Source organism: Argopecten irradians, chromosome 4 (genome assembly GCF_041381155.1).
Source record: "Argopecten irradians isolate NY chromosome 4, Ai_NY, whole genome shotgun sequence".
NCBI classification, from domain to species: domain Eukaryota; kingdom Metazoa; phylum Mollusca; class Bivalvia; order Pectinida; family Pectinidae; genus Argopecten; species Argopecten irradians.
Window position 1 is genome coordinate 14,335,684 of NC_091137.1, and position 16,090 is coordinate 14,351,773.

At 37.3% G+C, this 16,090-nt stretch overlaps 1 protein-coding gene across 2 annotated transcripts; it reads right to left on the reverse strand.

The window, feature by feature from the left end:
• Positions 1 to 330: 330 nt before the first annotated feature.
• LOC138320692 (alkylglycerol monooxygenase-like) lies at positions 331 to 15,871 on the reverse strand. Of its 2 annotated transcripts, XM_069263855.1 has the most exons (9): positions 15,689 to 15,871; positions 13,246 to 13,373; positions 12,020 to 12,171; positions 11,584 to 11,687; positions 9,130 to 9,225; positions 8,596 to 8,728; positions 7,048 to 7,127; positions 5,222 to 5,356; positions 331 to 1,037 (listed from the first exon to the last, which is right to left on the reverse strand). In XM_069263855.1, the coding sequence occupies exons 1-9, from the start codon at positions 15,800 to 15,802 to the stop codon at positions 891 to 893; spliced, it is 1,089 nt and encodes a 362-aa protein (XP_069119956.1). In that variant the 5' UTR covers positions 15,803 to 15,871; the 3' UTR covers positions 331 to 890. The 2 variants fall into 2 exon arrangements, with proteins under 2 accessions (XP_069119956.1, XP_069119957.1); XM_069263856.1 differs by lacking the exon at positions 331 to 1,037 and having other exon boundaries at positions 5,232 to 5,368.
• Between the last annotated feature and the right edge of the window lie 219 nt (positions 15,872 to 16,090).

Sequence of the window (16,090 nt, forward strand, 5' to 3'; positions counted from 1 at the left end):
AAAATTTATAAAAGTTCTGTTCCCCTTCCCCCAGGATGTTTGTGGCCAAATTTGATTACAATCCATGTAGAACTCTAGGACAAGTAGTGATTTATAGAATTTACCTCTATTTCCCCTATGGGCCACGCTCCTCCTGCCCCAGGGGGGTCAGAGCCAAAGTTTATACAAGTTCTGTTCCCCTTCCCCAATGGATGTTTGTGGCCAAATTTGGTTACAATCCATGTAGAACTCTAGGACAAGTAGTGATTTATAGGATTTACCTCTATTACCCCTATTGGGCCCCGCCCCTCCTACCCCCGGGGGGTCAGATCCAAAATTCTTTTCCCCTTCTCCCGAAGATGTTTGTGGCCAAATTTGGTTACAATCCATGCAGAACTCTAAGACAAGTAGCGATTTATAGGATTTACCTCTATTTTCCCTATTGGGCCACGCCCCTCCTGCCCAGTGGGGTCAGAGCCAAAATTTTCACAAGTTCTGTTCCCCTAACCCCAAGGATGTTTGTGGCCAAATTTGGTTACAATCCATGTAGAACTCTAGGACAAGTAGCGATTTATAGGATTTACCTCTATTTCCTCTCTTGGGCCCAACTCCTGCTGCCCCGGGGGGTCAGAGCCAAAATTTATACAAGTTCTGTTCCCCTTTCCCCAAGGATGTTTGTGACCAAATTTGGTTACAATCCATGAAGAACTCTAGGACAAGTAGCGATTTATAGGATTTACCTCAAATTCCCCTATTGGGCCCCACCCCTCCTGCCCCAGGGGGGTCAGAGCCAAGATTTATACAAGTTCTGTTCCCCTTTCCCCAAGGATGTTTGTGGCCAAATTTGGTTACAATCCATGCAGAACTCTATGACAGGTAGCGATTAATTCCTATTTAGAATAACGGCCATTCTAAATGAAAGTAAAGAGCACATATCTCACCTCTTTGAATTTGGCCACACCTCCTGAAGCAATGACCAGAATGAAGAAGTGAAGAAATATGTAGAGATTCTTCCACAGAGGTACATCTTTGTCATACTTGTAGACTGGCTCCTTTACCTACAGCAGATTCCAAACATAACTACCATTCAGCCAGCAATAAGGTATAGAACTAACGGTAGAACAATGGACTACTCAGTTATCGTGGTATAGAACTAATGGTAGAAGGATGGACAACTCAGCTATCGTGGTGCAGAACTAATGGTAGAATGATGGACTAGTCAGTTATTGTGGTACAGAACTAATTGTAGAATGAATGACTACTCAGCTATCGTGGTATAGAACTAATGGTAGAATGATGGACTAGTCAGCTATCGTGGTACAGAACTAAGGGTAGAATGAATGACTACTCAGCTATCGTGGTACAGAACTAATGGTAGAAGGATGGACTACTCAACTATCCTGGTACAGAACTAATTGTAGAATGAATGACTACTCAGCTATCATGGTATAGAACTAATGGTAGAATGATGGTCAACTCGGCTATTGTGTTATAGAAATAATGGTAGAATGATGGACTGCTCAGCTATCGTGGTACAGAACTAATGGTAGAATGATGGACTAGTCAGTTATCGTGGTACAGAACTAATGGTAGAATGATGGACTACTCAGCTATCGTGTTATAGAACTAATGGTAGAAGGATGGACTACTCAGCTATCGTGGTATAGAACTAATGGTAGAATGATGGACTACTCAGTTATCGTGGTATAGAACTAATGGTAGAATGATGGACTACTCAGCTATCGTGGTATAGAACTAATGGTAGAATGAATGACTACTCAGTTATCGTGGTATAGAACTAATGGTAGAAGGATGGACTTCTCAGCTATCGTGGTACAGAACTAATGGTAGAATGAATGACTACTCAGCTATCGTGGTATAGAACTAATGGTAGAATGATGGTCAACTTGGCTATCGTGTTATAGAACTAATGGTGGAATGATGGACTACTCAGCTATCGTGGTACAGAACTAATGGTAGAATGATGGACTACTCAGCTATCGTGGTACAGAACTAATGGTAGAATGATGGACTAGTCAGTTAGCGTGGTACAGAACTAATGGTAGAATGATGGACTAGTCAGTTATTGTGGTACAGAACTAATGGTAGAATGATGGATTACTCAGCTATCGTGGTATAGAACTAATGGTAGAAGGATGGACAACTCAGCTATCGTGGTACAGAACTAATGGTAGAAGGATGGACTACTCAGCTATCGTGGTATAGAACTAATGGTAGAATGATGGGCTACTCAGCTATCGTGGTATAGAACTTATGGTAGAATGATGGACAACTCAGCTATCGTGGTACAGAACTAATTGTAGAATGAATGACTACTCATGATCAGCTATCGTGGTATAGAACTAATGGTAGAATGATGGACTACTCAGCTATCGTGGTATAGAACTAATGGTAGAAGGGTGGACTACTCAGCTATCGTGGTATAGAACTAATGGTAGAATGATGGACTAGTCAGTTATTGTGGTACAGAACTAATGGTAGAATGAATGACTACTCATGATCAGCTATCGTGGTATAGAACTAATGGTAGAATGATGGACTACTCAGCTATCGTGGTATAGAACTAATGGTAGAATGATGGACTACTCAGCTATCGTGTTATAGAACTAATGGTAGAATGATGGACTAGTCAGCTATCGTGGTACAGAACTAATGGTAGAATGAATGACTTCTCAGCTATCGTGGTACAGAACTAATGGAATAATGATGGACTGCTCTGCTATCGTGGTACAGAACTAATGGTAGAATGATGGACTACTCAGCAATCGTGGTACAAAACTAATGGAATAATGATGGACTAGTCAGCTATCATGGTACAGAACTAATGGTAGAATGATGGTCAACTCAGCTATCGTGGTATAGAACTAATGGTAGAAGGATGGACAACTCAGCTATCGTGGTACAGAACTAATGGTAGAATGATGGATTATTCAGCTATCGTGGTATAGAACTAATGGTAGAATGATGGACAACTCAGCTATCGTGGTATAGAACTAATGGTAGAAGGATGGACAACTCAGCTATCGTGGTATAGAACTAATGGTAGAAGGATGGACAACTCAGCTATCGTGGTATAGAACTAATGGTAGAAGGATGGACAACTCAGCTATCGTGGTATAGAACTAATGGTAGAATGATGGACTACTCAGCTATCGTGGTATAGAACTAATGGTAGAAGGATGGACATCTCAGCTATCGTGGTACAGAACTAATGGTAGAAGGATGGACTACTCAGTTATTGTGGTATAGAACTAATGGTAGAATGATGGTCAACTCGGCTATTGTGTTATAGAACTAATGGTAGAATGATGGACTGCTCAGCTATCGTGGTACAGAACTAATGGTAGAATGATGGACTAGTCAGTTATCGTGGTACAGAACTAATGGTAGAATGATGGACTACTCAGCTATCGTGTTATTGAACTAATGGTAGAAGGATGGACTACTCAGCTATCGTGGTATAGAACTAATGGTAGAATGAATGACTACTCAGTTATCGTGGTATAGAACTAATGGTAGAATAATGGACTGCTCAGCTATCGTGGTACAGAACTAATGGTAGAATGATGGACTACTCAGCTATCGTGGTATAGAACTAATGGTAGAATGATGGACTAGTCAGTTATCGTGGTACAGAACTAATGGTAGAATGAATGACTACTCAGCTATCGTGGTACAAAACTAATGGTAGAATGATGGACTAGTCAGTTATTGTGGTACAGAACTAATGGTAGAATGATGGATTACTCAGCTATCGTGGTACAGAACTAATGGTAGAATGAATGACTACTCATGATCAGCTATCGTGGTATAGAACTAATGGTAGAATGATGGACTATTCAGCTATCGTGGTATAGAACTAATGGTAGAAGGATGGACTACTCAGCTATCGTGGTATAGAACTAATGGTAGAATGATGGACTAGTCAGTTATTGTGGTACAGAACTAATGGTAGAATGAATGACTACTCATGATCAGCTATCGTGGTATAGAACTAACGGTAGAATGATGGACTACTCAGCTATTGTGGTATAGAACTAATGGTAGAATGATGGACTACTCAGCTATCGTGGTACAGAACTAATGGTAGAATGAATGACTACTCAGCTATCGTGGAACAGAACTAATGGTAGAATGAAAGACAACTCAGCTATCGTGGTATAGAACTAATGGAATAATGATGGACTACTCAGCTATCGTGGTATAGAACTAATGGTAGAAGGATGGACATCTCAGCTATCGTGGTACAGAACTAATGGTAGAAGGATGGACATCTCAGCTATCGTGGTACAGAACTAATGGTAGAAGGATGGACTACTCAGTTATTGTGGTACAGAACTAATGGTAGAATGAATGACTACTCAGCTATCGTGGTATAGAACTAATGGTAGAATGATGGTCAACTCGGCTATTTTGTTATAGAACTAATGGTAGAATGATGGACTGCTCAGCTATCGTGGTACAGAACTAATGGTAGAATGATGGACTAGTCAGTTATCGTGGTACAGAACTAATGGTAGAATGATGGACTACTCAGCTATCGTGTTATAGAACTAATGGTAGAAGGATGGACTACTCAGCTATCGTGGTATAGAACTAATGGTAGAATGAATGACTACTCAGTTATCGTGGTATAGAACTAATGGTAGAAGGATGGACTACTCAGCTATCGTGGTACAGAACTAATGGTAGAATGATGAACTACTCAGCTATCGTGGTACAAAACTAATGGAATAATGATGGACTAGTCAGCTATCGTGGTACAGAACTAATGGTAGAATGAATGGACTACTCAGTTATCGTGGTACAGAACTAATGGTAGAATGAATGGACTACTCAGCTATCGTGTTATAGAACTAATGGTAGAATGATGGACTAGTCAGCTATCGTTGTACAGAACTAATGGTAGAATGATGGACTATCAGTTATTGAAGTATAGAACTGATGGTAGAATGATGGACAACTCAGCTTTCGTGGTAAAAACTGATGGTAGAATGATGGACTACTCAGCTATTGTAGTATAGAATTAATGGTAGAATGATAGATTCTCAGCTATCAATATATACCTGGTAAGGAAAAGTTTAGCAATCCAGTTATTAATTAACATTATCTTAAGCTTTGTTTTGTTTTTAGAAAAATTCTATCATAAAATGATCGTTTTAATTGTGTAACAAATGAATATGAACAAATATTGTACTTCACGCTAATGAAGCCTACAGACCTCTGGGATATCCTCCCGTAACCCAGTCCATGGTTTCCCTGGAGACCAACCTGGACCTTTAAAGATGGTGGCCATTTTGTTACTGAAGCCCTTTTCTTCTTGAAGTTTTTGTATAATGTACTTCAAGTGGCAGAGCTAAAAGAAACACTAATGGAATTATATTGTAATCATAGTATAATACAGTTATATAAGCAAATTCAATCTGATAAAAATACAGATCTTCACTATAATTATATTCTACATGAACACTATGTTACTAAAACTTCAAAAGTATGCACTGTTATTTTGTACCCAGAAGACAGAAGATAAGAGGCCCACTCACCTGGTTTGTAATACCAAGGTGGGGGGGGTACAGGCAGTACCATACAAACTGAACCGGTACAAGTGGTTCGTTTTTAGAAGCGTACCACTTGTATCCAAGATGGCGACCCGAGATTCTTCATTTGTCACCGGAATGTTTTCTTTGTTGAAAACAAGGCAGATCGTATTTATATCCGATAAAATTACATGGATCGTTTATTTCAATTTAGGTATCATTTTTATATCCATTTCATTATTTGCACCGAAAATACATAGCTTTTATATTCGAAGCGTATCTTTCTTATGTGTGCCGCCATCATGGAAAAATCCAAACGCGTTCCATTTGGCGGTGCCGTATCACTTTAGTGTAACTGGTACGAATATGCAAATGGAACGCACTGGTAGTGATTTATTAGATTTACCTCTATTTCCTCTATTGGGCTCTGCCTGTCCTGCCCCCGGGGGTCAGAGACAAAATTCATATTGGCCAAATTTGGATGCAATCCAGGCAGAACTCTAGGACTAGTAGCAATTTAAAGGAAATGTTGATGAACAGCAGCGGATGACGCGCCATGACATAAGCTCATCGGCCCTTTGGGCCAGGTGAGCTAAAACAAGAGGCCCAGAGGACCTGTATTGCTCACCTGGTTTGTAATGCCAAGTTATGTTTTGAATAAAGGGTTTTTGGGTTTTTTTTTTCTGAAGAAATTTATTAAATATTAACCTCTAATTTACCTATTGGGCCTCAATCATTCTACTCCAGGGGGTTGGAGCCAAAATTTATACAAACTCTGTTCCCCTTCCACAGAGGATGCTTCTGGCCAAATTTGGTTACAACCCATGCAGAACTCTATGACTATAGTAGCTATATACAGAATTTACCTCTATTTCCTGTATTGGGCCCCATTCCTCCTGTACCCTGGGGGTCAGAGCCAAGTTTTACACACATTCTTTTCACCTTCCCCCATGGATGTTTCTAGCCAAATTTGATAACAATCCATACAGAACTCTATGACTAGTAGCGATTTAAAGAATTAACCTCTATTTCTCCTTTTAGGCCCTGCCCTTACTATTCTCAGGTAGTCAGAGCCAAAATTTATACAAACTCTGTTCCCTTTCACCGAAGGATGTTTCTGCCCAAATTAGGTCACATTCCATGCAGAACTCTATGACTAGTAGTGATTTAAAGGATTAACTTCTATTTCCCCTCTTGAGCCCCACTCCTCCTGCCCCCAGGGGTCAGAGCCAAAATTTATACGAACTCTGCTTTCCTTCCCCCAATGTTTCTGGCCAAATTTGGTTACATTAAATGCAGAATTCTATGACATGTTTGATGCCATCATACTTGACATGAGAATCTTTTAGTCTACGCAAAATTAATCTCAAACTTATAAGCAACAAAAATTAGTGCAACATATGAAATTAAATTGCATCGTAATAATCACAGCAAAAGTGTACAAAAAAGGCTTCAGTGGCTTTTACTCAGATGTGACTTATAATCCAGAAAACATGTAATATGTACTTACCTGTGCATTGATAGGGTCCCATGTCTGTAGTGGATGTACAAGTCCATAAATCACTTTCTCCTCCTCAGCTTGAAATGTTCCTACACAGATAATATACACATGGAAGTACTCATTGTTATTTAAATGACAAGTTATAACAGTAATAAGCTCCATTCCTATGGAGAATTAGAAAGAGAACCATTGATTTCTCTGATAAATAGTTTATAGATAATATCATTTCATAGGACATTTTTTCAAAATTAATAGTCTGAAAATAACAAGAGAAAATCCACAGCAAAATAATCAATATTTTAAACTAGTAATATGTCTGTTAGACATGAAGTGCATGCTAACTATTTCCTAACCAGTACAATATGCATCTAAAAGGCAACTGCTCTGAGATGTTTTGCAAATACAAAAATGTAACAAATAATTATAGATGAAATACCTGCAGATATATACCCACAATCCTATATGAAATCATCCTCGGCAACAGGTGTACGTAGCACTTTCACTCACTAAATTTGGACTATTACAAGAAGATGGTTTACGTCCTTGCTGTGTTGTAATAAACACATGTACAGTACTTTCCTTTACTTCATCAGAACGTTATATATAAAATGTAAAATTACTTTGAACTTTGGTAATTGTGTTCTTTGTTAAATAGAAGTGTGTTTATTATCTTTAAGTTATTGATATTAATATGATAGACTTGTTTCGCTGTTCAAAATAGTTGTCCCCTAGAACACTGTCAAGTCTCTGTGCATGTGATGACTTACCTGTGTCATGCCTGAATGCCTTTCTGGGTACATCAGATCTAGAGCTGAGGCACACAGACTGATATTGTATAATGATTTTTTTTATTCTGTTTCTCTTACCCAAGGCTAGGAAATTTTATAAATATTAATTGAATTGAAGCAGTTAAATGCGGTTTATGGTCACAGGAGTTAGCAAGCGATAATGCAACCTAGGACCTAGGATGACGTGAAATAAAGTAAATATGATCTAGCTGCTTAATAATGCTGTAAATGCCTTTGGCAGGTACTAAAAGGTATCTATTTCATCACTTTATTTCATTGACTATATACCTGATTTGCATTTTATTTTTCCGAAAGTTTGCAAAGTAGACCAGATGCTTTGAATATCGTGACCTACGTTAGAGTTTGCATGATACCCCGCTTGAAGTTTTACACATAATACGAATGTGTTCAGCACTGTTAATGCCAATGTTTTTAATTTGTAGTAGGACATCACTGATAAGTTTATCTTAGTATATGTTATTGAAAGGTTTGTGTCACTATCTATCAAACTGTTTAAGTCTCTGACTTCCATATCACGTGCGCTGTTGGATTCTGCGCATAGCAGATGTACACAGACTCCACATCCGACAAGGAAAATAATACATGTACTGCGAGAGTATGCTCGCAATAAAAAGAAATAGCTTCTGCTTTTGTCAAGAAATTAATGGACTGTACATATATTCACTTGATCAATTATGTCAATCTATTGAATTATATCAGAAATGCCTGATGGTTAATCCTTATAACCAGCCAATGATTTCACATTTACCAAACAATCGATCAAAAATGATGAGTACACCGCCGTAGTTTTTGTCGATGCAGTAAGGGTTTCGACCATGATGGACTCTGTGATGACTTGGCGTGTTCAATATCCATTCCAGTGGTCCAATACTTCTTACAGTCTGATAGAATGAAAATACAAACTGGCTTAGAATATCTTATACCGGTAGATAATAACACAACCTGACTTAAAAGTAAATACTGTTTATAGGGAAACTATACAGTCTGATGTGATTAAGAGAAAAGTCCTAGATTTGAATAACATTGTAACAGAAAAAGTCGGGTTTAGAATGACATATATATTTCTAAACCTGACTGTATAATTGTATATAGTTGAACCTTGTCAACTGGAGCTCGTATAACGTTAAGTCTGTAAGATATAAAACACAAATCAAGGAACGATGTATATGACATATAAAGAGATTAGTATGAGATACATGGATATTAATCTTAATGACAAATGATTACAAAGGTATCTTTAACTACAGTTTATTCAGTATAGTTTGATTACATCTCAGTATACCTCTGTGTGGATCCAAAACTGGTAAAGTAAGTTGAACTGGATGTGGACCAAGAACACTGATGGAGGCATGAACAAGGCCAGTGGTAGGTAGAATATCTGTCAGAGTAACCAATGAAATTTGTTTTAACCACATCAGTCATTAAACCAATCACCCTAAGGATTATGATATATACATGTATGCACAAAAAGAATGAGTTTGAAATTATAAATCTGATAAAAAGAGATCCCAGAAAGATCTTGGTGCCCACCAAAGAATGATCTACGTCTGACAAAGGTAAGAGGGATCTTTTCTCTGCTTTTCAAACTATAACTTTACACTACATATGAAATATGAGTGAGATCCTTTTTGTACTTTCTGAGATATATAGCAGCAATTATCAAAATCCATGATGGTGGCCAGCCAGCAATCTTGTTGACCGATCTGTACCAAATGCAATATGCACAACCAGACCCCTAGGGGAACCTGCACATGAATTTGAGACAGATCCCTTATGTACTTTCTGAGAAATAGTGGTAACAAACTTCAATTATCAAAATCCAAGATGGCGGCCTGTCAGCAATATTGTTGACTGATCGGTCAAACGATGCAATATTCACAACTAGGAACCTAAGGGAACCTGCACATGAAATTTGGGACAGATTCCTTGAGTACTTCCTGAGAAATAGTGGTAACCAACTTTGCTAGCCAAGGGTATTAAGTCCAATTCTCTTCCTACTACCCTTGGCATATCTCATTTCAGAACAGGTGTTTTTGCTCAAATTCTGATTGGATGCGGCTCGGTTCAGGCAACCAATGAAAACGCAGCTTCGATATGTCAACAAAACTGAACTGAAGCGATAGTATAGTGACCTACATTTGTATAATGAGGCATTAGGCATGTCATGCCTGTCAACATCAACTCCTTGCAAAGTTATATTACTATCTATTTAATAAATAATATGTTTTATACCAGCTAAATGAACGTCTTGGAGACGTTGCTCTCCAAACAGATTGGAAAATACATGTGTGGTTTATGTTTCACAAATTGAACAATTAAAAGATATACAGCGATCTTGTTACAAAATAGGACATTGCAGAACTTCTGCATGAAACACAAAAACTACTGTACGAACTTACTAATAAACAAATGACTCACACACATGTTCATCTTTGGTATTTTGAATCTGTCGCAAATAACACATGTGTTTCATAGGGCGCTGCCATTTTTTCAACCATACAACAATGATACGAGCTTTTTAATTGGTTGCTTATTACGAAAATGGAAGGGTGCAACTGCGGTGATCCAGCAGGTGGCGCAGTGCGGGACCATCCGTTCTGAAGTGAGATATGCCAAGGGTAGTAGAAAGAGAATTGGATTATACCCGTGGCTAGCGAAATTGAGTGGTAACAAGCATTGTTAAAGGACAGAAGGACGGACGGACAGACCACGGACGAAAGGCAATTTGAATAGCCCACCATCTGATGTTGGTGGGCTAAAAAACAAATTGTACTTAACAAATCTTTTAAACTATTCAGATCTAGCCAAATAATCCAGATAATCTCCTTTTATGATTTTACCTTCACAACTAATCTTTTAAAACTAAATTATCTTCACTACTAGCCAATCAAAACTAACCATTAATGCTTAGCTGTGAATAAAAAGATGTCATAACTATGAAAACCATATCAGTAAATGTACTTATTTGGACACAGAATGACTGTGAATGCCATAACTACCATATAATGTAGCTTTGAACGACAGAACAGAAATTTCTGACATGTACAGATGATTGTCATCCTAACATGGAAAGGGAATGGCTGTTAATGTCCTAGCTAGGAAAGGGAATGGCTGTTAATGTCCTAGCTAGGAAGCAGAATGGCTGTTAATGTCCTAGCTAGGAAAGAGAATGGCTGTTAATGTCCTAGCTAGGAAGGAAAATGGCTGTTAATGTCCTAGCTAGGAAGGAGAATGACTTTAATGACCTAGCTAGGAAGGAGAATGACTTTAATGACCTAGCTAGGAAGGAGAATGGCTGTTAATGTCCTAGCTAGGAAGTAGAATGGCTGTTAATGTCCTAGCTAGGAAAGAGAATGACTTTAATGACCTAGCTAGGAAGGAGAATGGCTGTTAATGTCCTAGCTAGGAAGGAGAATAGCTGTTAATGTCCTAGCTAGGAAAGGAAATGGCTGTTAATGTCCTAGCTAGGAAAAGGAATAGCTGTTAATGTCCTAGCTAGGAAGGAGAATGGCTGTTAATGTCCTAGCTAGGAAGAAGAATGGCTGTTACACTTTAATGTTTTAGCTAGGAAAGGGAATGGCTGTTAATGTCCTAGCTAGGAAAGGGAATGTCTATAACCGTCCTAGCTAGGAAAGTGAATGTCTATAACCGTTCTAGTCTTAGACTTATTTCATGACTTCTCAAATGAAAAATTTTAAGACCCTATATAGCTATCTCCACCAGCCTTCTACCTTACCCAGTTGAAGTATCTGTGAACAGCTGACTGACGTAACGCTGTACCCAAGTTGTAGTCCTCCGAACTGTGATGAGTCTGATGGCCCGCCCACATTATGTTCATTTCTGTCAAATAGATCAAGCTGACATTACTCAGAGAAATATTGATATCTTGAAGCACAGGATTTTAAAACAGAATGATAATAAGATGTATTGTACACAAACTGTGCTTCCTTCATTTCTCCTATTCAGGTCTGAACCAAGATTTTTACGTTTCCTTTTCCCCTTTCCCCGAAGATATTTCCGGCAAAAGGCTGTCTTAGCAGAATTCTTAGTAAAGATTTTAAGAAAATATAGACCAACGGACTGACAGATGATGGACACCTCACCATAGCATAGCTCACCGCGCCATTTGGGCCAGGCCAGGTTAGCTAAAAAAAACAGAAAAAAAAACTTACCATGCCCTGTTCTATGTACCACATAATAGCCAAAATCTACAAAAACTAGACCAAACAGCCAAGTCCAAGGGCTATCCCAGGGCAGAGATATGATGTTCCATCGATTGTATACCCAAATATAGGTCGCTATTTCCATTCCACGGAAAAGCAGACTGTAAATGTAAAGAGTATGGACAGGTTTAACTGTAGGTGTTGTGGGAAACAAGAAGTCCAAAACAGATATTGGCCACTCCTAGGAAAATATCATTGCCTAATATTTTTAATGTTAACAATTTCTTTAAAACATATTCTTTAGGTACATTCTCCTTTCTGCTGAATTGGCATGTGATACATGGGTAGATATCAGAAAGTAATAGTCGCTGGTGAGAGGACTGTTATATTGAGGTTATTTGTAGCAGTTGTCGGTCAAATTATGGAGGGGTGGTCACTGAGAGGGGGCAGTTTACTGTTACATTAATACCTAAGCAAATAGGTCATTTAGAAGGAATATAGTTGTTTATAAGAGTCATCATAATCATATACATAGCAGGACTACTGCACTAACATCTTTCATGTCTGGTTAAAGGGACATTTCAGTCCAAGAGAACATTAAAATTTGTACATATATCGGACAAAAACTAGCTCTGATGGAAATTAGATTAGTCGGTTTTACTGTGATATGCCAGAAAATCCCATGGTGGTGAAATGCGTGTGAAATGTTCAAACTCGCTCGCCGTCCGCCATTACACTTTGTGGTCGAACTTCTGGTATGCCGAACCCTGTCCCTTGCTCGTAGAGTAGTGTTACTTTTGTCTAGAACTGCTCAAATCGCTCTGACAGTAGTGTGTTTACCTTATTATGGTGAATTGTCTTACCTAAAAATCATTTTATCACCTCCTTAGTGGTTATGTAGTTCATTTGTTTAACATGCGTGACTTTTGCTCGGGTATGGGTACAGTGAACATATTGTACCTGCTTAATAGGATAGATCAACGATTTGTAATTTCAACGTTATAAATTAAAATACTAAACTATGACGTGGAATTTGTCAATATTTTATGTTGTATGTTTCATAAGAAATGTAGAACAATATGTTTATGTTATATTTTGCTTCTTTGTTATGTAAAAGAATTAGCCTGAGTGAATTGTTCCTTTAATAATGAGACTTATACTGGTAAATCTCAATTCAATCAAAAAAATTTGAGTCAACTTGGTATCCATAATAAAAACATCAACAACCATCATACCTGTGAAACTGCGATATCACACCCGCTGCTAAAGAACTAAAAGTATCATTGAACCTTGGGAGTGGCCTCCCCTGAAGGAAGAGAATCGGCATCTCGATTAAGGCCATCACCATAAATACAGGAAGGGCCTGAAAATAGGATTTCAAAATTATTTCATTATGAATAAATAAAAGTTATATCTATGTGTTATAAAAACAATATAAAGTAGAATAATCCTATATGAATTGGTCTTTTCCGTTTGATAACCTAACACACACACTCCACTTCATGATATTTATACCAACCATGTTGTTTTAATTATATGTTTACTGGACATCATATAAAAATCTATGTGAAATAAACTGATTCATGAAAAAAAGTAAATTTGTTAATACATTTTGTTCCAAAATCAAAAAATATACATATATACTGTTCAGGCATTAAATAACTTCATGAGACATATTTAAGAAATTTATCATTTATATAATTATAAACTTAATATTGTTAGTTGATCTATTCCCTTGATCCTTGAATTTGAACACTGGATCTATATAGACATTATTTTGATTATGATAATGACTTCAAGCCATCAAAGCAACCTACTTTGTATTTCAATAAAATAAGCTATTTAACATGAAGATTGGATCATGTAATTACTGTATTATAATCAATTATATTATAAATAGATAAAGAATATATTTCTGCTTAATTTATATGGAGTTGATGTTTTCACTTATTCATATCGCAATGTACTTAATGTGTTGTATATCCCTATTCTCACATAGCTAGCCATGTAAGATAAAGTTGTCCCATGAAAGACAGCTATGTAAGATTAATAAAATCTGTTACCTGTAAGTGAACCAGATCGGGTTATCTCAGTTGAGGGCTAAGATTTTGTAACATAATCCCAACCGAGGCGTTAGCCCGATCTCGATCACTTACAAAATAATAACCGAGGCGTTAGCCCGATCTCGATCACTTAAAGGTAATAGATTTTTTTTCTCGCGCCTCTAAGATATAACAAAACCCATCTATATACGCGTTCCGAATGTAAAACTATCCCGTCATGGGCCTCCTTGTTCAAAGCCGATTAACCATTACATCTGTGCTTCGATTTCAGTCATTCCGCATAAAACTATAGTTCGGTTATATCAAAAACAAACGATGATCAATCGGTACATACTGTTTCATAATTAAAAACAACAACCAAACAATGCATGGTAAATCACTGAATGCACATATTTCTAATAATATTGACTAGCTGACGCTTGTGACGTCACCGGTTCAAGAGTTTGACGTCACATGCGCGGACTGTTACATGAATGGCGTAAAATTCCGCCAAAATTCGCGTAAAGGTACCAGACAGATCGGACGAGATAGAAAAATCTAGCACCGGGTATCATGTGAGATTTCCCTGTCCGATGTGCGAGAAAAATCTATCTTAAGATAAATCTATCTTACATAGCTGTGACGTCACAATTGAAAAAACAATGAGATGACGTCATGTCAGCCAAAGTTGACGTCATTTTTCTTCTATTTCGATTGATTTGTCGGATTTATTTACCATTTCCTTTGTTTAATTTGCATTTAAACCCGTTTTACCTAAGATTTCTTGTTTATATTTTCGATATACACCAAACTTTGATGAGCTCTTTCGAATGGCGTTCTTATTTTTAAAATCGATCGATTATTTAAGAAGTTAAGATTTTGTCACAAAATGGCTGCCTCACCTTTCGTGCAAGTAATTCGACAAGCAATGTGAGAAAATAACTCTTTCATATGTAAATTATGTAGGATAGAACTATTCCACCCTCGGGTACAGAATTTTGGGTCAGAAACCTCGGCAAGCCTCAATTCTGACCCAAAATTCTGTACCCTCGGGTGGAGTAGTTCTATCCTACATATGTACATATGAAAGAGTCATATAATCTGTTATATCTGGTCTGTCTGACATTGAGGTCAAATCAATGAAATCCTTGACTGACATACATTTGTTGTCTAATTGTGACAGATCTATATAAAATTTGTTACATATTGTATAATATGTTACCACATTAATGTGATCTGGTTCCAATGCACATTGCATTACAAATTAAAAAAATATATAAGCTTTTACATGTATGAAATTTGGAGCTTATTTTTGACACCAACAACGTTATATAACTTAATTTTATAAACATAGAAACCTTCAATGGGGTTTTGACACGGTTTGACGGAAACACGGATGATGATTTCATTTGCAGTTAATTTGATTTATTTACTTAATCATTCCGTAAGTTACTATCTTACTCTTCTATTTCTATAAACATGACCATAGCTGTTAATAGGACGTTAATTAATCAAACAAACAAACAAACAAACTATAAACGTTTATCTGTTTATACGTAATTTACAGAAGGCCTACTGTGGTGTGATTTTACCAAGGACTTGCAAGTCTTTGGAAGTTACATTAAAGACATTTTACCTCATCGACATATTTTGGAACGTCCTCCACATCTTTGAAAGATGATTCATTAGGAGTAACAAGATAGAACATCCGTCTCAGTCCAGCGGACGATGCTGTCAACACGTCCTCCATTTTGTCCAAGTGTGTGTGTGTTGTATAAGTCACATGATAAGCTGAACTTTGACCTAACCACAAACTATAACTCGATGTCACGCGGTTTATGACAGGTTCCTATTCGGACATTTGTGATGTTATTTATTTGTTTTATTCTACTCGAACATACTTAATATTCTATGTTTAGAAGTAAAATATAAAGCTTCATTTTGAAAATAATAGCCGTTTCTTTATTGTGATGTATTGCTTTTACGTATTTAAATGTGTTTCTTTTAGCCAAGGACGTACTTATAAATCCTTGGCTAA

Coding starts and splice junctions, on each gene's coding strand:
- LOC138320692 (XM_069263855.1), bottom strand. CDS start 15,802: ATGGAGGACGTGTTGACAGCATCGTCCGCTGGACTGAGACGGATGTTC. Junction 12,172..13,245: donor GTGATATCGCAGTTTCACAG/GTATGATGGTTG, acceptor TTACATTTACAG/TCTGCTTTTCCGTGGAATGG. Junction 1,038..5,221: donor TACGGGAGGATATCCCAGAG/GTCTGTAGGCTT, acceptor AATCTGCTGTAG/GTAAAGGAGCCAGTCTACAA.